General features: G+C 49.0%; 1 protein-coding gene across 8 annotated transcripts in view; it reads right to left on the bottom strand.

The window, feature by feature from the left end:
- Positions 1-1,005: 1,005 nt before the first annotated feature.
- The window catches only part of LOC119962701 (AT-rich interactive domain-containing protein 3A-like), a 579,681-nt gene continuing 555,534 nt past the window's right edge, over positions 1,006-25,152 (bottom strand). For 6 of the 8 annotated variants that reach the window (XM_038790636.1, XM_038790638.1, XM_038790643.1 and 3 more), the window contains 2 exons: positions 17,078-17,170; positions 1,006-3,444 (listed from right to left, as the gene is read on the bottom strand). In XM_038790636.1, coding sequence (XP_038646564.1) covers positions 3,287-3,444; positions 17,078-17,170 — 251 coding nt within the window. In that variant the 3' untranslated portion in view covers positions 1,006-3,286. The remainder of the gene's footprint in view (positions 3,445-17,077; positions 17,171-25,152) is intronic. The other 2 variants (XM_038790639.1, XM_038790644.1) reach the window with 1 other exon arrangement.

Genomic DNA, 25,152 nt, shown 5'->3' with positions numbered 1-25,152 from the left:
ACTGCACCATCAGAGACTGACCCCAATCTGTGCCCCTCTGACATATACATCAGGCCTCCACCCCCAATCTGTGCCCCTCAGTCTGTTCCATCAGACATCACCCCAATCTGTGCCTCTCAGTCTCTTCCAGCAGGCCATCCGTCTCTGAACTGTGCCCCTCAGGTGCAACATTATGAACTCCTTCTGTCCCCCTGTGGAAGACAGCAGCAAAATAGTTGGCCTTTCACCTCCTGGCATCAACACCAGCAGCATTCATTTTCGGGAATTTGACAGCCTGTGAACTATGCTCGCCGCTCAAAAGATTCCAAAATGTACAGCCATACCATTCAGCAGCACGCAAATGAACAGCTTTCGTGACCATCTAAATTGGTATCCCATTCACAGTGACAGTGAAGGAACAGCAATATATTCCCAAGTCAGGATGGTGAGTGGCTTGGAGGGGAACCTCTCGGCAGTGGTGTTCCCATGTATCTGCTGCCCTTGTCCTCCTAGATGTTAATAGTTGTGGATTTGGAAGAGGCTGCCTAAGGAACCTTGGATGAGTTCCTACACTGCAACTTGTCGACGGTCTGAAGAAATAATTGCCAGTTGAAAGGACAAGTATCACTTCATACCCATTGAGAAATTAATTCTCATCAACTGTTAGTGTGTAAAATGATAACTGCTTGCAGAAATTTGCACACATTGGAAACAACTCTTTCAATTTATAGTTTAATTTCTGACCGGTTTACAAAGAATAACTCCAATGCCAAAGCAAAACACCATTTTAACACAAACATACTCTCGACAGTGTATTTGTTTATATAGCATCTCTTTCCTTTCTAAAATTCAAATCCAGAAGGTGGTTTCAGGATTTATTGAAACAGTTTCATTACTGAGTAAGGATATTACAGACGCATACATAAATTCATTCAGAAAGTTGGGAGTGGGGGGTTGGGGGTGGTTGGGGGGAGTGAAGTGGGAGGTCAGGGGGAGAGGGGGGAGGGGGGTGGTAGGTGGGGAAGCAGAATAAGGAAATGTGGGTAGTTCAGTAGACTTCACCAAATGTTATTTATTTTCCTAATAGTCAAACAATCCTAATATTAATTGTTCCTATGGGTGAATAGAAAAATCTCCATTGGTAAGAAACTTTGTGCTGCTGTTGATGATGATGGATGATTGGTAATCACATATTTTACTGGTGGAAAACCTAAGTGGTCAGAAGCTGTTTGGTTGATCGTGTAGTCTAATATACTTTCCAGTTGTGCATATTTCACGGGCATCAAATTGGAGAGAGAAATTCTCCGAGTAAGCAGCATTTTCTAAATGTACTAGAAGTCAAATGCAAAAAAAAAAAATCATTTTATTTTATTTATTTTTTTGTTTGATACCCCTGAGCACCACAATCCAGCTTTCTCTTAATGCACTGGATCAGTCAAGAAGAAGAAAAAAAATAGTTTCATACACAGCTAGTAAGCCATTTTGGAATCTAAAGCCCTACTGCGGAGCATTGCAAAAAAGCCTAAACAAAGTGAACAACACATAATGGACAAAAGTAATATTTACCAGCAATGAATTATGGTGAAATGTGTTGTTTGATCTTTGGTACACAGCAAAAAAAAAAAGCCATCATTAAACCTGGTTCACAGACAGCTAGAATTCCAGCTAATGGCAACTTGTTCCCTTCCTAACACCCTGCAAGAATCCTAATGATGTGACTGGGAGTTGACAATCTGCTATTCAGAATAATGAGGTAGGTGTACAATAGAATATTCCCTTCTTTGGTACAATACAAAATTTAAAAAAAAACAGTGATTGGTGAAAATAAATGCTTCACAAGTGGCTTTACAATAAAAATACAAATTAAATAAAATGACTTCTATGAGGTATATTATGAGCATCTCTCTTTTTCTTTCTCATTAAATGTTAATTAGAAGATTCACGAGGTAATCGGCTGCATCTGTGAATAGCAAATGTTCAGGGGTAGAGGCAGAGGTTGCCATTTGAGTATATCAGAAGTCAAGAAAAAAAAATCAATATAACAGCAAGATACTTCTTTCAGACTAAATTCCATGGACTTGACAAACCTTTGCAATGAGCTGTTGGATTCTGACAGCATTAATTTGACCAGACACACCTCCACCTCCCCCTTGACTCCATTCAACAGCCTGGGTCAGTGCATCACTGTCAACATGATCATCTGGCCCTATTCAATAAAGCCACTTAATTGATAAAACTGCCCCACTGCTTTTTTTTCTTTCTCATTGTGCACTTAATCATAAATCTCCATATTATCGCTGCGCAGGGACAGACGTGCAGCCATCATTGTGAACAACAGGACATGGATGATAAGACAGAATTGATCCCTGTAACACAGTTGCAGCTTTGTAAAAGGTCAGGCCCCAGATGTATTCCCAAGATTCTTGCCTGATATGGCAATTTCCTTTCGAGACCTGGTACCATATGAACAGTTCCCTAAGCTGTTTTCTCTCTCTTGTGCTCCTACAAAGATTCAACTTCCTCTAATGATTCAATGTCATCGACACAAAACACTATAAATATACAGTGTTTTAAGCCAGCCCATTTAAAACTGTTCCCTTTCTTCAATATTGTAAAATGTTCATCCTTTCCTTTATATTTTTTAAAATATTTATTTCAAAGTTGAATTCAGCCCTGTGATATGATGCCATATATCCTGATAAATTATTCCTCTCTTTGGTAAAAGCTGAGTTACAGTATATGGTATTTTTTTCCTGAAAACAACTGATTGTTGAAACAAATTAATTAATCCCCCTCGATCATGAAACATTATTAAGATGTAAATATGATCAATCGATTAATCTTTTTTTCCCTTTTTTTTTCCCCTTCTTTATTGGCCACACCTAATAAATCTTCCAAAAACTGAACCTTTCTGCAGAACAAAACCAGTTATACACAGACAAGTGCGCCCAATCAAAATGGTCATCCTGAATCTCATCACCATCTTCATTGAAGAGTCTATGGTCGTGTGGATGTCCATTTAAAATATAAGTGTCAACCCACTTACAGAAAGCAACAGATATACGCAAAGTTAAAATCACTGATTTTGTTTTTCTTTCAAAAAAATTGAGTGGAGTCCAGTCCAACAGTGATTATCTGTACAATATAGTAAATGTGACCCTCATGCATGATTGAGTTTTTTCCATCACTTCACCTGCAAAGTTATCAATATTCTCATTGCAAACTTTCCTTGCAAAAAAAAACACTCAAAAAAACACCAGAGTCTTCAGGGCCTGTCTCATGTGGTCTCCTGTATATTGTTGAGGCTTCAAGGTGCAGAACTGGTCGGAGTGTGAATATGAGATGAGGAAGAGGAAGGCTGGGCTTGTGCTGCTAATGCAGGACTAGGCATGCCCTGAGAGTTGTTGCTATTCCCATTGCTGCCAGACATCACGGGAATGATTGGCCTTCGTGCGAAGAGAACCCCTGAAGAAATACAAAATTTAGTAATAATGCAAAGATATTGTTATTTAACATGAACATACGCATACGCAGGTACATAAACATATGCTGATAGATAGATAAATAGCCCCAAGAAAAGTTTTGATTGTCAATAGGGAATCTAAGGTCAAATAAGGGAGTTTTATAGTATGGCAAAGGGATTTAATAAGTGCAAAAAAGCTATTTTCCCTGGGGGGAGGGACGGGGGCAATGTCGGACACACACTCTATTCCCAAAAAGGGCTGTGGATGCTGGGTGAATGGAAGCTACAAAGACAGAGGGCCCGATTCTCCGCAAATGCGGCGAATCGTAAAGGATGCCGTGAAACTGGCCGTGTTTCACGGCAGCCTCCGCGCCCCCTCCCAGGACCCGATTCTCCCCCCCGGGCGGGGCTAGCAGCGGGGCCCCATGAAGCATGGCATCACGGCCTTAGCGACCATGGCTAAGTCCGCGCGCCAAGCGTCACGCCAGCTGATGTGCATGATGACGTCAGCCGCGCATGCGCGGGTTGGACGGCTCCAACACGCGCATGCGCGGGGCCGTCATCTCCCTCGCGGCGGCGGAGGGAGAAAGAGTGCGTCCGTTACGGACGCACTGCCCGCGATCGGTGGACACCGATCATGGGCCCATGCCCCTCTTGGCACGGCCGTGGTACGGCCGTGCCAATCGGGGCCCTGGAAGCCGTGAACGGGCATGTTGCGGCCGGTTTTATGACGGCAGCAAGCAGGTGTGTTTGCTGCTGTAAAAACGGCCGTAAAGGCCTGGGAACTCGGCCCATCGGCCTGGGGAGAATCGCTGTGCGCCGTAAAAACCGGTGAGCAGCGATTCGTGTCATGGGGCGGCCGTGGGAGGGGGGGGGAGAATAGCGGGAGGACGTGAAAAATGTCGGGGACGCCCTCCCGCTATTCTCCGACCGGTCGTGGGCAGCGGAGAATCGCGCCCAGAGATTTTATGTCAGATAGGGGCATCAAGAACAGGAATGGAGTCGTTTCTGGGAAGACAGGAGCTGTCCCCTTTTTTATGACACTATTTGCTGTCTAGTAAGTGCTAAAAAAAAATTGCAGTGCCCAATTCTTTTTTTCCAATTAAGGGGTAATTCAGTGTGGCTAATCCACCTAACCTGCACATCTTTGGTTTGCGGAGGTGAGATCCACGCAGACATGGGCAGAATGTGCAAAATCTACACGGGCAGTGACCTGGGGCCGGGATCGAACCCGAGTCTTCAGCGCCGTGAGGCAGCAGAGCTAATCACAGTGCCACCGTGCCATCCCTGCTGTATAGTAAGTTGACGATCCAGTTAACAGGATATTAGTGAATGGGCTTCCGGTTGCGGCTATGACTAGCTAAGCCGCACATTTGGAAGCTCCTGCGACAAAGGTGTTTTCGGGCCAATTGGAGGGCCCCAACGGTGCTGAAAAGACGAATCCCGGTGGGGGAAGGTCCCCTGAGGAAAACTAGACCGATTTTATGGTCGGTACTCGGAGTGGAGCGGCAAGAAAAGTGGCAGCAGCTCCCCAAAAAAAGCGGGGGAAGAAAATCAAAATGGCGGCCGGCGGCGCACCGGAAGAATGGAGGAAATGGGCGGAGGAGCAGCAGGCCGCTCTCCTCCGTTTTTTCACGGAGCTGAAAGTGGAGCTCTTAGAGTCCATGAACGCGACGACCACCAGGTTGGTGGGAGCCCAGGCGACCCAAGAGGCGTCGGTCAGAGAGCTGCAGCAGGAGATGACCGCGAGGGAGGAGGAGGCCACGGTCCTCGGGGCAAAGGTGGAGGTGCACGAGGCACTCCACCTGAAGTGGCAGAGCCGTTTCGAGGAGCTGGACACTCGGATGAGGAGGAAAAATTTGAGGATCCTGGGCCTAGAAGAAGGCCTGGAGGGGTCGGATCTCCCGAGATATGTTGCGGAGATGCTGAGCTCCCTGATGGGGGAAGGGGCCGGTCCTGCGCCCCTGGAGCTGGAAGAGGCATACCGGGTCATGGCCAGGAGGCCTAGGGCAAACGAGCCCCCGAGGACGGTGCTGGTGCGGTTCCAGCGGCTATGTGACCGGGAGAAAGTCCTGAGGTGGGCAAAAAGGGAGAAAAGCAGTAAGTGGCAGAACTCGACGGTAAGGGTGTACCAGGACTGGAATGCGGAGGTGGCAAAGCGGCGGGCCCGGTTCAACCGGACGAAGGCGGTGCTACACGCGAAGAGGATCAAATTTGGAATGCTGCAGCCGGCGCACTTGTGGGTCACCTACAAGGACCAACATCATTATTTTGAGTCCCCAGAGGAGGCCTGGACCTTTGTACAAGAAGAAAAGCTGGACATGAACTAAAACCTGGGAGCACCGGCGGTCGTAGCCGCCTGGGTACTCTTGATTGAGCAAGTGGCCCTTATCTTTTCAGGCCAGGTCGGAGCTGGATAACAGTTTCTTGGATTGTTTGGTTTTTCTTGAACGTTTGACTTTTTGAATATCTTGAAGGTTTCGAGTTGTTTGGTGTTTCTGTATATTTGAACTGTTGAAATTTCTATTGCGGGTCGTTTTCTTCTTATGGTGTGTTTCTTCCCGTTTCCAACTTCCCTTAGTCATTTACCCTTTTTACCCCTTTTTCTTCGGGTGTTTGGTCCCTTTTTTTTTTTGTTTTTTCTTCCTTCTCTGGTTATGGTTATCTGTGGTTATTTATACTGTTTGATGGAGGGTGATGGTTAAGCACATTGTTAGTTGATAGCTATTTAATTATTTTGTTATGTAAGTATGTAGTTAAGTATTTATGTATTTATTTGCCATTGGGTATTTATATTGTCAAGTTGGGAAGACGGGACGGGGGGGGAGTGGGTTGATCATGCGGGTTTATCTCTGGGGTTTTAAGGGGATCCTTCACGGGCGTGGATGGGGATGGGGGGAGTGGAAGATGGCGGGGCGGGGTGTGGCCGGGCGAAAGCGCGGGCTTTCCTCTGTTTTTCCCGCGCGCGGGATGGAGGAGAGAGAGGAGGGGAGAAGAGTGGGGCGTGGCCAGTAATGGCGGCCTTTCCCGCGCTGGAGCGGGGTCAGAGTGGAATGGCGGGGGGGGGGGGGGGAGGGGCCTCCCCCCCCCTCGAACCGGGAGGAGTCGGAGTGTGGCAGGAGCAGCCGGGTCAGCGGAGATCAGCTGACTCTCGGGAGTACGATGTTGGGCACATCGCGGCTAGGAGGGGTCCTAGCCAGGGGGGGGGGGGGGGGGGGGGGGGGGGGGAGGGGGGGGGGGGGGGGGGGGGAGGGAGGGTTAGTGGGAGATACCGGGTTGCTGCTGGAAAGACCAGGGACGAGAAGGGGAGAGCTGGGGGGGGGGGCCATCGCTATGGGAAACGGGTCAGAAAGGGAGGGATGACCCGGGGCGAGCAAGGGACAGAACATGGCTAATCGACAGGGAGCAGGGACGGGTCGCCCAGCGATCCGATTGATTACGTGGAATGTAAGGGGGCTGAATGGGCCGGTTAAAAGATCAAGGGTCTTCTCGCACCTGAAGGGACTGAAGGCTGATGTAGCGATGTTGCAGGAGACTCACTTGAGGGTAGCAGATCAGGTCCGCCTGAGAAGGGGGTGGGTGGGACAGGTGTTCCACTCAGGCTTGGATGTCAAGAACCGGGGGGTGGCGATTCTGGTGGGAAAGAGGGTGTCGTTCGTGGCGGCAGAAGTGGTGGCAGACAAGGAGGGCAGGTATGTGATGGTGAGGGGTAGGTTGCAGGGAGAGAATGTGGTGCTGGTGAATGTGTATGCCCCGAATTGGGACGACGCGGGCTTTATGAGGCGCCTGCTGGGCCTCATCCCGGGACTGGAGGCAGGGGGCCTGATCATGGGAGGGGACTTTAATACGGTGTTGGACCCTGGGCTGGATAGATCGAGTTCCAGGACGAATAGGAGGCCGGCAGCGGCAGAGGTGTTAAGGGGGTTTATGGAGCAGATGGGAGGGGTAGACCCATGGAGATTCGGTAGGCCTAGGGCGAGGGAGTATTCTTTTTTCTCCCACGTCCACAGAGTGTACTCCAGGATAGACTTTTTCGTATTGAACAGGGGGCTGATACCGAGAGTGCAGGACACGGAGTACTCGGCCATTGCGATATCGGACCATGCACCACATTGGGTGGACGTGGAATTGGGGGAGGCGCGGGATCAGCGCCCGTTGTGGCGCCTGGATGTGGGGCTGTTGGCGGACGAAGAGGTGTGCAGAAGGGTTAGAACGGGCATTGAGAACTATCTGGGTACGAACGACACGGGTGAGGTGCAGGTGGGGACGGTCTGGGAGGCCCTGAAAGCAGTGATTAGAGGAGAGCTGATCTCCATAAGGGCACACAGAGAGAGGAAGGGGAGGCAGGAAAGGGAGAGGCTGGTGGGGGAGCTCCTAGAAGTAGATAGGAAATATGCGGCGGCACCAGAGGAGGGGCTATTGAGGGAGCGGCGCAGTTTACAGGCCAGGTTCGACCTACTGACCACTAGGAAGGCGGAGACGCAGTGGAGAAGGGCGCAGGGTGTGGCGTATGAGTACGGGGAAAAGGCGAGCAGGATGCTGGCACACCAGCTTCGTAAGCGAGATGCAGCCAGAGAGATTGGGGGAGTGAGAGAGAGGGGTGGGGACGTAGTGCAGAAGGGGCAAGAGGTGAATAGGGTCTTCAGGGACTTCTACAGGGAATTGTATAGGTCTGAACCGCCGAAGAGGAGAGGGGGAATGGAGAACTTTCTCGACAAATTGAGGTTCCCAAAGGTACAGGAGGAGCGGGTAGAAGGGTTGGGGGCGCCGATAGAGCTGCAGGAGCTAATTAAAGGGATAGGCCAGATGCAGGCGGGGAAGGCGCCGGGGCCGGATGGGTTCCCGGTGGAGTTTTACAGGAAATTTGTGGACTTGCTGGGCCCAGTGCTGGTGAGAGCCTTTAATGAGGCGCGCGAGGGGGGGGTTTTGCCCCCAACAATGTCGCAGGCCCTGATCTCCTTGATTTTGAAGCGGGACAAGGACCCGGTCCAGTGCGGGTCCTACAGGCCTATCTCCCTCTTAAATGTAGATGCCAAGCTGTTAGCAAAGGTCCTGGCAACCAGGATAGAGGATTGTGTGCCAGGGGTAATCCATGAAGACCAGCCGGGGTTCGTGAAGGGACGCCAACTTAACACAAATGTCCGGAGATTGTTAAACGTGATCATGATGCCGGCAGTGGAGGGGGAGGCGGAGATAGTGGTAGCGCTAGACGCGGAGAAGGCATTCGATAGGGTGGAGTGGGAATACTTGTGGGAGACGTTGGAAAGGTTTGGGTTTGGGGAGGGATTTATCAAGTGGGTAAAGCTGCTCTATTCGGCCCCGATGGCGAGTGTGGTAACAAACGGGAGGAGGTCAGAATATTTTGGGCTCCATCGAGGTACTAGGCAGGGATGTCCCCTATCCCCCTTACTCTTTGCATTAGCGATTGAACCGTTAGCGATGGCACTGAGGGGTTCAGGGGGGTGGAGGGGACTGACAAGGGGAGGGGAGGAGCATCGGGTCTCGCTCTATGCGGATGACCTGTTGCTGTATGTGGCAGACCCGGAGGGGGGAATGCCGGAGGTTATGGAAATACTAGCGGAGTTCGGGGACTTTTCGGGATATAAATTAAATCTGGGGAAAAGTGAGGTCTTTGTAATACACTCGGGAGACCAGGGGGAGGGAATTGGGAGGCTCCCCTTCAAAAGAGCAGTAAAAAGTTTCAGGTACTTGGGGGTGCAGGTGGCAAAGAACTGGGGGACCCTCCACAAGCTGAACTTTTCTAGGCTGGTGGAACAGATGGAGGAGGAGTTTAAGAGGTGGGACATGGTGCCGCTGTCGCTGGCAGGGAGGGTGCAGTCAGTTAAAATGACGGTCCTCCCGAGGTTCTTGTTTTTGTTCCAGTGTCTGCCCATCGTCCTCCCTAGGGCCTTTTTCAAGAAGGTAATGAGTAGTATCATGGGGTACGTGTGGGCACATGGCACCCCTAGAGTTAGAAGGGTCTTTTTGGAGCGGAGTAGGGATAGTGGAGGGCTGGCGTTACCCAATCTTTCAGGATATTACTGGGCGGCAAATGCATCGATGGTACGAAAGTGGATGATGGAAGGGGAGGGGGCAGCTTGGAAGCGTATGGAGAGGGCGTCCTGTGGCAACATAAGCTTAGGGGCACTGGTAACGGCACCATGGCCGCTCCCTCCCACGAGGTATACCACGAGCCCGGTGGTGGCGGCCACCCTCAAGATCTGGGGGCAGTGGAGGCGACACAGGGGGGAAGTGGGGGGTTTGATAAGGGCACCACTAAGAGGGAACCACAGATTTGCACCGGGAAATGCAGGAGGGGGATTTCGGAGCTGGCAGAGGGTGGGCATTAGGCAACTGAAGGACTTGTTTATAGAGGGGAGGTTTGCGAGCTTGGGAGAGCTGGAGGAGAAATTCGGGCTCCCCCCGGGGAACACGTTCAGGTACCTCCAAGTGAAGGCATTTGCCAGACGACAGGTAGAGGGGTTTCCCGTGCTTCCCGACAGGGGGGGCGAGTGATAGGGTGCTATCAGGGGTCTGGGTCAGGGAGGGGAAGATCTCGGACATTTATAAGATTATGCAGGAGGTGGAGGAGGTACCAGTAGTGGAGTTGAAAGACAAGTGGGAGGTAGAGCTGGGGGAACAGATAGAGGATGGGACGTGGGCAGACGCCCTAGAGAGGGTCAACTCGTCGTCGTCATGTGCGAGACTGAGTCTCATTCAATTTAAGGTACTGCATAGAGCCCACATGACGGGGACAAGGATGAGTCGGTTTTTCGGGGGTGAAGACAGGTGTGTCAGATGTTCGGGAAGCCCTGCGAATCATGCACACATGTTTTGGGCATGTCCGGCACTGGAGGAGTTCTGGAAGGGGGTGGCAGGGACGGTGTCAAGAGTGGTGGGGTCCAGGGTCAAGCCAGGATGGGGACTTGCGATCTTCGGGGTTGGGGTGGAGCCGGGGGTACAGGAGGCGAGGGAGGCTGGAATATTAGCCTTTGCGTCCTTGGTGGCTCGGAGGAGGATCTTGATTCAGTGGAGGGACGCAAGGCCTCCAAGTGTTAACACCTGGTTAAACGACATGGCAAACTTCATCCAATTGGAAAGAATCAAATTCGCCCTGAGAGGGTCGGTGCAGGGGTTTTTCAGGCGATGGCAACCCTTCCTGGACCTCTTAGATCAGAGATAGAAACTGAGGTCGTGACAGCAGCAACCCGGGAGGGGAGGGGAGGGCGGGAGGGAGGGGGGGGGGGGGGAGGGTGTGGGGGAGGGGAGGGGGGGGGGAGGGGGGATAACAACGAAGGAAACACGGTATCGGTGGTGTCACGGGCAAGGCCTGCCCGAGGACATTGCCAGAAACGACAAGATGGTCTGGCGGCCGGTTCGTCGGCGGGGGGGGGGAGGCGGGGGGGGGCGCGCGGGTAGGGGGTAGGGGGTGGGGGGGATTCTTGTTAAGTAGGGGGGTTTGACTTTGTTTTGATATAATTTAAATGTAGGGGGGGTTAAAATGTTTGTACTCTGAAAAATTTCTTCAATAAAAAGTATTTAAAAAAAAAAGGATATTAGTGAATGAATGGGTGAGTGGATGAATGAATGAGTGAGTAACGTGTAGGTGGGTACGGACAGATGGATGAGGTCGTTAATAATAATAATCACTTATTGTCACAAGTAGGCTTCAATGAGTTACTGAGAAATGCCACTAGTCGCCACATTCCGGCGCCTGTTTGGGAGGCTGGTACGGGAATTGAACCCATGCTGTTGGCATTGTTCTGCATTGCAAGCCAGCTATTTAGCCCCCTGTGCTAAACCAGCCCCTGTGTTAAGTGGCTAAGTGGGTGAGGTGGATAGAGAAGGAAACAAGAAATAGGAACAGGAGTGGACCATACAGCCCATCGAACCTGCTCCGCCATTCAATATGATCATGGCTGATCCTCAATGCCATACTCCCGCTCTCTCCCCATACCTCTTGACACCTTTAGAGTCTAGAAATTTATCTATTTCCTTTGTAAATACATTCAGTTACTTGCCCTCCACGGCCTTTAGTGGTGGAGAATTCCACAGGTTCGCCACTCTCTGAGTGAAGAAGTTTCTCCTCATCTCAGTCTTAAATGGCCAACCCCATATCCTAAGACTGCCAGCCCTTGTTCTAGACACCCCAGTCAGACAATTCAATGTTCCTACATCCAGTCTGTCCAGATCTGTTGGAATTCTATATGATTCAATTATATCCCCTCTCATTCTTCTAAATTCCAGTGAGTAGAGACCCAGTCGACCCAATCTATTCTTATACAACAATCCGGCCATCACAGGAATCAGTCTGGAGATTTATCAGCTTTCAGTCCCATTCATGTTTCCAACACTATTTTTCTAGTAATACCAATTTCCTTAATTTGCTCCATCACTCAGGACCCTTGATTACTTTGCATTTCTGGGATGTTATTTGTGTCTTCCTCTGTGAAGACGGAACTAAAGTAGTTTAATTGCTCTACATTTTTCTCTATTTAAATTCTACTGTTTTGGACTGTGAGGGACCTACATATATTTTCACTCCTCATTTTCTTACTCATACAAGCTTTTACAGTCCATTTTTACGTTACTTGGAAGTTTACTCTCAGTCAATTTTCTCCCTGTTAATCAATCTCTTTGTCCTCCTTTGCTGAACTTTCCCCAATCCTCAGGTTTGCTGCCTCTTCCAACAACTTTAAAGAACTCCGCTTTGGATCTAATACTATCCTTAGTTTCTTTTGTAAGCCATGGTTGGGTAGGTGGGTGAGTGAGTAGTCGGGTTGGGGTTTTTCTTCAGGCTGGGGTGGGGTTGTTCGGTCAGGGATGGTCAGACAGTCGAAAGGGTAGTCGGGTACAAAAGAACAAAGAAACATACAGTGCAGGAACAAGCCCTTCGGCCCTCCAGGCCTGTGCCGACCATACTGCTCATCTATCCTAAAACCTTCTACACTGCTGCAGCCTATATTTCTCTATTCCCATCCTATTCATGTATTTGTTAAGATACGCCTTAAACGTCACTATCATACCTGCTTCCACCACCTCCTCCTGCAGCAAGTTTCAGGCATCCACTACCCTCTGTGTAAAAACCTTCCCTCGCACATCGCTTCTAAACTTTGCTCCTCGCACCTTAAAATTATGTCCCCTAGTAATTGACTCTTCCATCTGGGAAAAAGCTTCTGACTATCCACTCTGTCTATGCCCCTCATAATTTTATAGACTTCTATCAGACCGCCCCTCAACCTCCGTCATTCCAGTGAGAACAAACTGTGTTCATCTAACCTCTCCTCATACCAGGTAACGTCCTGGTAAACCTCTTCTGTAAACTTTTGGTAGTGTGGCAACCAGAATTGAACACTACATTCCAAGTGTGGCCTAACTAAGGTTCTATACAGCTGCAGATTGACTTGCCAATTTTTACACTCAATGCCCCATCTGATGAAGTGAAGCATGGTGTATGCCTTCTTGACTACCTTCTCCACCTGCGCTGCCACTTTCAGTGACCTGTGGACCTGTGCACCCAGACCCTTCTGCCCTTAAGGGTTCTGCCATTTACTGGTCATTGGGAATGCAGACGAGCCTGATTGAACACAAAAACATATGAACATAAGAACTAGGAGCAGGAGTAGGCCATCTGGCCCCTCGGGCCTGCTCCGCCATTCAATGAGATCATGGCTGATCTTTTGTGGACAGCTCCACTTTCCGGCCCGAACACCATAACCCTTAATCCCATTATTCTTGGGCGGTAGTCGGGTTGGGTTGGGGATATAGTCAGGTCAGGTCAGGGAATGGTCAGGTGGTCAGGACTGGCTCAATAGCCACACAATAGACAAACAATGCCCATCTTCAACAAGAAACAATTTAACTATCTGCCCCTGATATTCAATGGCATGCCATTATTGAATTCCAAGTCTTCAACATCTTGAGGGTTGCCACTGACTAGAAGTTTAGCTGGACCAACCACATAAATACTGTGGCTGCAACGACAAGTCAGAAGTTGGGTATTCTGTGGTAAAAGATTCCGCAAAGCTTTTCCATTGTCCATGGGCCAAGTTAGAAGTGTGATAAAATTCTCTCCTCTTGCTCAGGTGAGTGTAGCTCCAGCTTGACACTAGCTGGGACAATGCAGCCATTTTGATCAGCACCATTTTCACCACCCTAAACATATACTCCCTCCCCCACTAATGCACAGTGGCAGCAGTGTGTACCAAGCTGAAGATGCACGACAGCATCTCATCAATGCTTTTTCAATACTGCCTTTGAAACGTACGACCTCTACCACCACAAGGCTGGCAGGTGCGTTGGAACACCACTCCCAATAAGTTTCCCGAGTCACACACCAAATGGAAGCAGTAGTTGATGAAGGGGGTCACCATCACGTTCCCATGGGCAATCAGGGACGGGCAATAAAAGCTGGCTTTGTCACTGATGCCTACATTGCGTGAACAAATAAATTAAATAAACAAAACTAATAGCTGGTCTGGAAGGAGGGTTTAGAGTAACGAATTGCTTTCTGAGAAAAATATGACTATGTATTAAAAATGGATGCGACTGTAGCCTGTGGAGACATTAATCACAGTCTTTTCAAATTTGCTACTCCCAATGTGTTCTGCAACAAGTTTATTTTAAAAGGCATTAAAGATTTTATGGATGGTTGGGATGACTCAGGCTGCAAATAAAGTGAGCTCATATCCCACGATAGGATTCTGAGATAACATTGTCAGTCTTCCAATTTATAGGAATTTTATAGCCTGGCCTCAATGCTTTTTTGTGTTTTAATCAATTATCAACTCATAAATCTTTAACCTTCAAGCATATTTCGAATTCCAAACAGTTACTGTAGTTCATGACTCATCAGCTGAAATGCCTGGTTGTCCTTCTACTGTAAAGAATCAAGAGGGATATAAGGGGCAGGACTTTCCTTTCAGGAGACTATGGTCTCCCGCTGGAACCGAGTTGCCTCCGGTTTGCACTCATGGTGGAAGTGGTGCCCAAAGACGATCCACTGTCCCTTGCCATGGATTACATCACAAATCCTGCTATTGGGCTGTCATTCTGAGCGGGCGGCCCAATAGCGAGTTCCAGCGGCTGAGCCTCCACCCCCGCAATGCAATTCAGGTCCCCCCCTCCACCATCACAGAAATTGTTGGGTCATTTCCCCCCCCCCCACAGAATGCATGCATGAGAGTGACACGACCTCCTCCATCAAAGACCCCCCACCAGAGACCCTGACTAGATAGCCCCCATATCAGAGACCCCTCCATATCAGAGACCACCCATATCAGAGATACCCCCACACCACAGATACCCATTACAGGGACTTTCTCATACCAGAGACACCCCCCACAATTGATACCACCATATCCGCGATCCCCATAACTGAGACCCCCTCCCATAAGGAAAAAAATCACTGCTTTAAAACTCACCTGCCACCTATACCTGCTGCCTCCGGCAGAAGCTGCAGCTGTAACCGCATAGAAAGCGAGTGGGTTTAAATCCCCTCAGATCCTTTAATCTATAAGGCTTCTATGCACTTTAAAGAGAAAAAGCTTTTACCAGGCTGTAATTGACAGCCTGTCTGGAATGTTTAATTTAATTTCCCTTCACACTTGAATGGATCTCAAGTGCCCTCTGTGAAACTAACTTCAATGTTTCTAAACATCTAGCTACAATTGACAGCTCAATAGCAGTTAAGTGCTTTCTGCTGAGAAAAAGAGGAAGTGAAACTCCAAGATGTTTATAAACATTACCAGTGTGGGGTGGGCAGAATTTATATTGTGGGGGAGGGGGGGGGAGTGGGTCCTCCGGTGGACTTGGGGGCACCTACCTTAAATACCTATTGCTCTGGCCCACCCCGAGGTCCATCACGTGAGGGCCAAGCTGGAAAATATTGTACCAATCAAAGCCTGTGTGAATCTCAGCCCAGAGGGCCGGAGAATCAGTGAGGCATGGAGAATCCAGTGTCCAGCCCCTTAATGGGATGTAAATGGATCAATTTGACCTATTTGTACCCCCCCCCCCCCCCCCCCCCGCTGACACAGAGCAAACCTCCATGCTGCAACCAGCAGGGGTCCAGAGCATCAGAAACAGATCGGTGCCCAGCACCATCCCTTTGTTCCCCAATGCTAGATGCTCCACCACATCAGAAACTCCGCTACAGGCGATGTGCGGTGGAGAATCCAGCCCAGGAATATGGTTTGAAGCCTTAGATACCTGCAACAAGATGGAAGGGAAAATCAAGGATGTGATAGTTGGACAATGTTAGGACTGAGTTGGAACAGAAAAGGTTACAAATGGATGAAGATGCCCAGTCAGATCAGAACTGGCAATAGTGGAGTTAATTCCTTCAGCCCCTCTGATGCTGCTGATGGATGAGATCTCAAGGCTGGAATTTTTCACCTGCCTGAAGTCCACGGACTGTTGCCGAGTCCATTAAATTTTCCTTTGCGGGACCAGAAAATGCTGGCCTATATGTACGTAACATTGAGCTGCCATTAGAGGTACTTTCACACAACACAAACAAGACTCTGTGGGCTAGATTTTCCTTTCAGCAGCGACAGGGTGGGTCTTCTGCCAGCCAACACTCATCCATTGTCCTGCTTTGTACAATGGAAGTATCACAGGATAAAACTGCGTGTTGTTGATACATAGCTCTATGTCACAGACGTTGGCAAAGTGCCACTAATGGCAAATGTCAATGGCTGCTATTTTCTTGTGGCCTGAGTTTTCTAACCAATGGATGCAGGCCAGCAAAGGACATTGGTCTCAGAAAAGCTGCAATTCACCCAAAATGAAAATGACGGTTCAAACAGCATGCCAAAAATTGTAGCCACAATTGCTTTAAACCTGCAATCACAGCTTTTAAGTTGCTATGCATGTCCAATCTTGGGGATGCGCGAATGCTGCAAAGTTACAACTAATGCTGGAATCCATCCTGCACTATAAACAAGGTAAACACCAGCCTGCTTTTACACTTTGCAGAATCACTGGAAATACAAATGGGGTCTGTAAACAGTAAGTTGTAGTTAGCATGGACTCAACACAGACTTCAAAGTATAACATTTTGCCTCAGGCTATGGAAGATGGTGAATTTATTGCTACATTTCCACAGGCTACTTATTTTTATGGTCAAGATTCCTGGTATGTATTGATCCCAACAGCTATCTTAGCTGTAGTATTTTATTCTTTTTTTGCTCCAATGTTTAGCACAACATTCCTTCGTAAGTATCCATCTCCTATTTCTACTTCCATCCCCCTACCTCCCCATTCAATCCTATTTAATTCCATGTTTCCATCTGTTCCCTGAGGAACAGGTTTGAATTAAAGGGCAAGTGAACACGGCAGAGAGGGCTCTGAACTGCCAGTGCTTACACAATGGTAATTAAACCCTCAGCTCAGCGACACAGTCTGGATGCAGCAGTCTATTTCTCAATCTAAGACAATGAGCACAATCGACCACAAATCAACAAGGGCAATTTCAAGATATTTAACTTTTTTAACTGCATCGGACTGCCACTTCATTAGAATGGATTTTATAGTAAAGACATCAAATTGTGTATAGAACTTAACGCCACTGCACTGCTATAAGTTATTGGATTTCCTGCTTGCAATTACATCGGAAAACAGCCTTCTGTTTACCTGTGTAGACAACTCCATTTATTTCTATTGACATGTTGATGCTGCTAATGCCATTTGTAGACAGGTTCAATGCAGTTTCTTGTCTGTCATCTGCTGGAGAAAGCAAGAAGAAGAAATACCAATATGAGTGCCAAAAAGCAAGATAGCTCAGTGAGTAAACTAGAGATGATAAGCTGGCTCCTGGGACCTGATAGGACTGGGATATTTGATTACTAAGTTTCTCTTAACAACTAATTCAAGTGTTTTTCTTTCCCCTCCGTATTTGCCTGGAACTGCTCTTTATTACGGTGAAATTGGACCCAATTACTGGAATTCTCTACCTTCTTAAATCTTCCTTTTCACTCATATTCTATAAACTTTGAAAAACAAAGTTTGGCTAGTGATTGCCATTTAATCACTTATTCTTAATTTCTCCTCCTCTTTTTGACTTTGGTGGTGTCCTGCCTCATGGTTCTCACTCAGGCTTCTTAACAAAAGGAAAGTTCCTCTCCAGATTAGTTTTAAAGTTTCACAAACTTGTAGGTCAAAAGGGTAGGTGATACCAATGGCAATTGTAAGGCAAACAAATTTACTGAAATATGTAAACTTCCTACTTCAAACAATATTTTCTACGTAGCAAATGTTTTGAATGAACTGTAACTTGGGTACAATTAAAATTCATTTTTGCACCCAAAAACCTGAAGACTGTCAGTGTTGTGAAAAGCAGAACTTTGTATTTCTGGTGCTAGCACTCAGCTGTACACTTTTCAGATATCACACATTGGACGCATCATCAATAGAAATAATCATTTGCATTTATATGGGTGGCACGGTAGCACAGTGGTTAGCAATGTTGCTTCTCAGCATCAGGGACCCGAGTTCGATTCCCGGCTTGGGTCAGTGTCTGTGCGGAGTCTGCACATTCTCCCCATGTCTGCGTGGGTTTCCTCCTGGTGCTCCGGTTCCCTCCCACAAGTCCCGAAAGACGTGCTGCTAAGTGATTTCGACATTCTGAATTCTCCCTCAGTGTACCCGAACAGGCGCGGAGTGTGGTGACTGGGGAATTTTCTCAGTAACTTTATTGCAGTGTTAATATAAGCCTACTTGTGACACTAATAAACATTATTATTTTTATATAGCGCTTCAACTATAACAAATATCCCAGTGTGCTTTACAAAGTGATACGTGGAATAATGGAATAAAACTCTCTCTACTCTGTCCAATAGCAGTCTTACATCCGAACCTCAGAGGAGTATTATCCACTCCGCCAGTAGGGTGGTTTCTATTTCCTATGCCAATTACCCTAGTACTTCTGGTGAGGGATGTAATTGCTCTGAGCATTAGAATCGGTGTGCACGCTAATTGCCACTAAAGAGTAATAACTTGGTTCGCTCTGAATGATGGAATGGCACTAACATTTTGTTCACACCACCAAATTTATTCCTGAGTTATTCAGTCAGGTTTAACACATTGCTCCAACATCAACACTGTTTTTCTTGTTGAATGGTTGTTGAGCAACAATGAAAAGAAACCTGTAAATTTACTCATGATTTATTTGATTCATACAACACATTAATTGTGTCATAACTGAAACAAGCACACCAGATTTCTGCTGAGTTCAAAATGTGAGTATATCTAGTCTTTGGGTGAATTCCACAGCGTAGGTCTCACATAAGATATCCCATCGCTACATATTCAGAAGGAAGAATAATTAGAAACAACAGGGGCGGGATTCTCCGACCCCCCCCTGCCGGGTCGGAGAATCCCGCTCCTGTTGTTTCTAATTCGCCGCTCCGACGCCAGCTGCCGAATTCTCCGGCGCTGATTTTCGGGCGGGGCGGGAATCGAGCGACGCCGATCTTGGCAGTGCCACCCCCGGCAATTCTTCGGGCCCCGATGGGCCGAACAGCCAACCGTTTTCGGCCAGTCCCACTGGCGTGGATTATACATGGTCCATACCAGCGGGACCTGGCTTGGAGGGCGGCTAGTGGAGCCATCAGGGGGGGTGCGAGGGGATCCCGCCCCAGGGGGGGGGGTCACGGTGGCCTGGCCCGCAATTGGGACCCACCGATCTGCGGGCGGACCTGTGCCGTGGGCACATTCTTTCCCTCTGCGCTGGTCTGTGTAAGGCTCCGCCGTGGCTGGCGCGGAGATGAAACCCCCTGCGCATGCGCAGGAAACACGGCAGCGGTTCTGCGCATGCACGAGAACATGCTGGTACTCCCGTGCATGCGCCAACTCGCGCCGGCCAGTGGAGGCCCTTCACTGCCGATTGGCGCAGCGCCAACCACTCTGGTGCCGGCCTAGCCCCCGGAAGTGCAGAGGATTCCGCAACTTCCAGGCGGCCTGACGCCGGAGTGGTTCACGCTGCTCTTTGGCGCCGGTACGGTAATCTTTCGGACGATAGGTTTCAGATTCCTGGGGCTGGATTCTCCGGTCCTGCGGCTATGACCACAGGATCCATCTGGCCTTACAACCAGAAAGTCAGCGCCGCCCACACACCGATCCTCCATCCGGTGGGATGCTAGCAAACGCACAGTGTGAAGCCCCCTGGCACCAGCCACACGTGGACCCAGCCTGCCAAAAACTGCCCTCCTGTAAACAGCCTCATCATTCCCGGGCCACCCCCACCAATGCCCCCAGCCCCTGCCGAAGCCCCCACTGCAAGCAGAATGGCTTTCCCCCGACTGTGATGGCGCTGGACTCAACCCGCAGCTGCCATGCAATGTCCCCGAACGATGTAAGCACGTGTCCCATGCCGTCCGGGACTCGGCCTATCGGGGAGGAGCATCAGAGGAGGGCCTTAGGTGACATCCTGAGGTGACGTACTCCACAAGGACACTGTTTTTGAGGGGGTGGAGCATTGCAAAAATGCACTGCCCCCGATTCCGGCATAAACGGTGATTCTCCGGCCGATGCCAAACGCGATTTCGGCATTCGCGATCAGACAATGCAGCCCATAACATCTTTACCGTTGGTGTGCAACGTATCTGAAACTCAGCCACTGAATAATAATAATAATCTTTATTATAGTCACATGTAGGCTTTCATCAACACTGCAATGAAGTTACTGTGAAAATCCCCCAGTCACCGCACTCCGGCGAATGTTCGGGTACACTGAGGGAGAATTTTAAATGTCCAAATCACCTAACAGCATGTCTTTTGAGACTTGTGGGAGGAAATGGGAGGACACAGAGGAAACCCATGCAGACATAGGGAGAACTTTCAGACTCCGCACAGCCTGGGACCCTGTCACAACAGTGCTAGCCACTGTGCTACTGTGCTGCCACTTGCAATTACATAGCTTATATGAAGTAGGGATACAGCCTGGCGCCACATTTAGGTAGAATTTATACAGTTTTACAACACAGAAGGAGGCCATTTGACCTACAGACTCTTTGAAACAGCTCTGCAGTTAGACTGATATTCCTGCTCTTTTGTTCCCTTCAAGTAGTGAATCTTCTTCCACTATTGAATCTTCTTCCACTATTCATTCAGATGGTGCGTTGCGGTAACTTGCTGCATCAAAAATTGTCTCCTCCCTCATACGAGACCTGAATCAAGGGTGCACACCAGGCGGACGTGAATGTGATTAGATGAGAGTGTTAACATCTACACAGGGGGCGGAATTCTTCGGAAACTGACGGGGCGGGCAACTCTGGCGCGAAGGAGTGGCGTGAACCACTCCGGCCTCAGGCCGCCCCGAAGGTGCGGAATCCTCTACACCTTCAGGTGCTAGGCCAGCGCCGGAGTGGTTTGTGCCACGCCGGCCGGCGCAGAAGGGGCTTAGCGCACCACCGACCGGCGCCGAAGGGCCTCCGCTGGCCGGCGCGAGTTGGCGCATGCGCGGGAGCGCCAGCATGTGCTGGCATCATCCCAGTCCATGCGCAGGGGGTTCTTCTCCGCGACCGCCATCGCGGACCGTTATACCGGCCGGCGCGGAAGAATAGAGTGCCCCCACGGCACAGGCCCGCCCGTGGATTGGTGGGCCCGAATCATGGGCCAGGCCACCGTGGTGTACCCCCCCTCCCCCCCCAGGGCCAGATCCTCCCGCGCCCCCCCCGAGGACTCCGGAGGCCGCCCGCGGAGCCAGGTTCCGCCAGTAAATACCTGACCTAACATACGCCGGTGGAACCGGGCAAAAATAGGTACATCATGGGCCGGAGAATGGCCAGGGGGGCGATTCCCACCTTTGCCAAATCCCCGGTCTCTGAGAATTCGGCAGCCGGCGGGGGCAGGATTCACGCCACCACACCCCCCCCCCCCCCACGGCGATTCTCCGACCCGGCGGGTTGGTCGGAGAATCCCGCCCCGGATGTTTCCAGGTACCAACAGAAAGTATCACTTAGCCTCCCTCATTCCTTTGAAAGAGCAGTGAAAATACAACAAATGACAGGAAGAGCAGCGACCAGGCTGAAGGAGCCTGAGGGTGTCGCATGGAGCATAAGAAATGGGAAAGTTACATAATAAGCCTTTAAAATAACAGAAATGCTGCATGCTTCTTTAGTGAGTTGTAGAGTCCTCAGATCACAACCCTCGGAAGGTGAACAGAAATGAACTGAGAATTTAAAAAAAAAATAGAATGAAAAGGGAACAGAAGTGACGTCAAATTTAAGGCTAAAATCTTTAAGCACTTGCTTTAATGAAAACCTTGACAATTACTGGCAAGAAGGCTGACCCACAGTGTTGTGGGTCTGAACTATGAGGAAAGGCTCTGGGGCATTCTAAAGATAAGAGAGACATTAAATAAATACACGTGATTTTCTTCATTTCCCACAGTAATGTTCAGCTGATTGGTCTGTAGTTACCCCGGTTCAGGCTGCTTCAATTTTCCCTCTGATCCCCCTTGATGTCCGAGGATGTGTGTCATCAGGGGCAAGTGCCCGTTTTCACTTTGCAGTCCACACTATATTTTTCAGTGCTGCTTCCTTTTATTTCCCTATAGTTATTATTTCTAAATGTGTAATCCCCTTTATACCTGTTCATTTTGATTATCACCTTGTGTAAAAAACAAAGCAAAGTACCCATTTTATGTCTCCACCTTCACTCACCATGAGATTTTCGTTATCATCTCCAACCCATCTTAAACTTTCTTTAACAATGCTTTCACAGTTTTATGTGTCAATAAAATCTTTTTCATTATTCACTTTATTAACTGCAGGGTGCTTTCTCATGCCTCTGTTTCCTTTCCAATCTTTCTTGTTTCCATCTATATTTTCTGTTCCTCCCTGGATACCCTTTTGTATGATTAGCTCCAGATATTTTCATAGAATAGTAGGGAACGGTTGCAGCACAGAAGGAGGCCATTCTGCCTATCACTACCATGCCGGCCCTCTGTAAGAGCAACTCAGCTAGTTCTATTCCCTCACCCTGCAAATGTTTAAAATTTGTCTTGTTTCTCTGTACACCTAAGGAACATTAGTTTCTGTTACATGCCCTTGATTCCTTGTTGGAACATGTCTGGTCTCTACTAATCATCTCCAATTTCCTATTTTTTGTGTGTTGTGATATCAATTTCTATTTCCAATTTCTATGGGTTAGTTCCCTCTTCATCTGGTGCAATTTACTGTTTTTCCCAATTCGTACCTTTCTCTTTGATTCTTACCTGTCTTTATTTATTGCTTATATTGAATCTAATTATGGTTGCTGTGCATTAGATGTTCTCCTATGCTTACATTATCCATTTGCCCCAAATAATTTTGTGGAATCAAAGCTAAGTAATGCCTCTTTAGTGAACCAAAAGCATAGTGATTGTGTACTGAGTCTCTGTGCACCTTTCAAAGTCCGCCTCTCTGCATAATAAGTTACCGTTTTGAAATGAAATCGTCTTAATCACGTCTATTAAACAAAAAACAAATTCCATTAATTAATTGAATCACATATCCGGCTTCTCACCTGTCACTTTCCATAAGTTTGATCATAACCAATACTCTGCTGCCAGTATCCTAACTCTTACGGTATCACGTTTATGCATTACAACTATGCACAACAGAAACAGAGAAAAGTAGACACATAGGTGCAGGAGTAGGCCATTTGACTCGCCGAGCCTGCTCCCTAATCAATATGATCATGGTTGTCAATGCCATATACCCACTTTCTCCCCATAGCCCTTGATGCAATTAAAATCTAAAAAATTATCTATCTCTTTCGTGAATATATTCAGTGACTTGGCCTTCACAACCTTCTGGTGTAGAGAATTCCACAGGTTCACTACCCTTGAGTGAAGAAATGTTTCCTCATCTCAGTTCTAAATGGTCTTTCTCGTACCCCGATGCTGTGCCTCCTGATTCTAGATTCAGGGAAAACATCGTCCTGCATCTAGTCTGTCCAGCCTTGTTAGAATTTTGCACATTGACCTTGGGCACGATCTAATAGAAAGGTTTCTAAGGGTGCGATGTAATCAAATGGGAACAATGTGGCACCGAGAAACACAATGACATCTAAGATGACTGTGGTTAGATACGGGGTCTCAGCAGGGAATGCGTGGTCGAGACTGTTTATAGTCCCTTTTCCTGCACTGAGGAGCCCCGCTCACCGAAACTTAGTGCCTGGAGAGATCGGGACGCCATTTTTAAATGCATTCCGATCTCTTGAGCCCCTGACCTAAACCCCCAATGCCCCCAAGCTCCAATTCATCGTAAAGGAGTCCTCTTCACCCCCACACACCTATGCAGGGCACCCCTGCCCGATCAGTGCTGTGCATAAAATGCCAGCTTAGCACATTGGCAGTGCCAGCCTGGCTTCCTGGCAGTGCCTCTGCCAGCTGGCAACCACCTAGGCACCTTGAAAGTGCCAGGCAGGTACTCAGGGGACCTCAGGCAAGCACCATTCAGTATTGGTCTCCACAAACGGGGACCAGATGAACAGCACTCGTGGGGATCTCTCAGGGGATCGGAGGTCCCCAGATGCTTTCCTCTGGGCAAGGTGTAACCTGGGCACCCTGGCACTGCCTGTCATACAGAGAAAGGCTGACTACCAGCCAGTACGAGCTCTTATACCCCGCCTTATAGGCGGAGCTACCAACCTCTCAGCCAATCGGCGGTGAGTCACATGACCAGCCACAACCAATTGGCAGAGAGGCACATGACTTGCCTGGGCCAATGGGCAGCGAGGCTGCTGTACCATTGGCAGCTTGGTTCTTTGGTAATATGATCTCTCTAGCCATACTACCACATTCACCCCTTGTTGTGAAAGAAGGGGAGGGGGGTGGGAAGGAGTGGCGGGAGAGATGGGGGGGATGGGGGGGCCTGTAAAACTGGTAGTATGACTAGAGACCTTCTCGGGTAGTACCGAGGTAACTATGGCTGCCCACTGGCCCGCGACGAACGTGTAAGAAAACCATGCTGTATACAGTGTACAAGGGAAAAAAACCAACAATAACCACCGTAATAATAATGAGAACAAAACAAAAAAAAAACACAGGCAAGGAACATATGCAGAATGTGAAAGTCCATAAGGTCCATCAAATTGACTCGATCAGCCGGATGGGTGCCTTTGGTGTACTGCCGGACCTGCGCAGCGGCGCCGGTGATGTTGGAGCGGTGGTCGTCCGTGACTCCGGGAGCTGTGGTCGCGGTCCTGTGTCCGTACCCCTGGTCGGAACTGGCGGTAGCTGGGCCGGGGGGAGGGGTTCCTGTGCGCTGGGTTGCGGGGGCGCTGGGGACAGTCGGGACTGGGGGAAGGGTGTTGGTGCTGGGAGGTGTAGCCACATTCCGGTGGGTGCCAGGCCCCGAAGGGAGACCGTGTCCTGTCGTCCGTCGGGATACTCCACGTACGCCTACTGTGGGTTCGCGTGGAGTAACTGGACTCTTTCAACCAACGGGTCGGACTTGTGCACCCGCACGTGCTTCCGGAGCAGGATGGGTCCAGGGGTGGACAGCCAGGTCGGGAGTGGGGTCCCAGAGGAAGACCTCCTGGGGAAAACAAGAAGACATTCATGAGGTGTTTGATTCCTGGCAGTACAGAGGAGAGACCGATTAGAGTGGAGGGCGTCTGGGAGAACGCCTTGCCAGTGGGAGACACCTGGACCATAGGGCCAGTAGGACGGTCTTCCAGACCATACCGTTCTCCCTCTTGACCTGACCGTTACCCCGGGG

This window comes from Scyliorhinus canicula, chromosome 3 (genome assembly GCF_902713615.1).
Source record: "Scyliorhinus canicula chromosome 3, sScyCan1.1, whole genome shotgun sequence".
Taxonomy (NCBI): domain Eukaryota; kingdom Metazoa; phylum Chordata; class Chondrichthyes; order Carcharhiniformes; family Scyliorhinidae; genus Scyliorhinus; species Scyliorhinus canicula.
The sequence above is the reverse complement of the archived record's forward strand: the minus strand, read 5'-3'. Positions and strand labels throughout refer to the sequence as shown.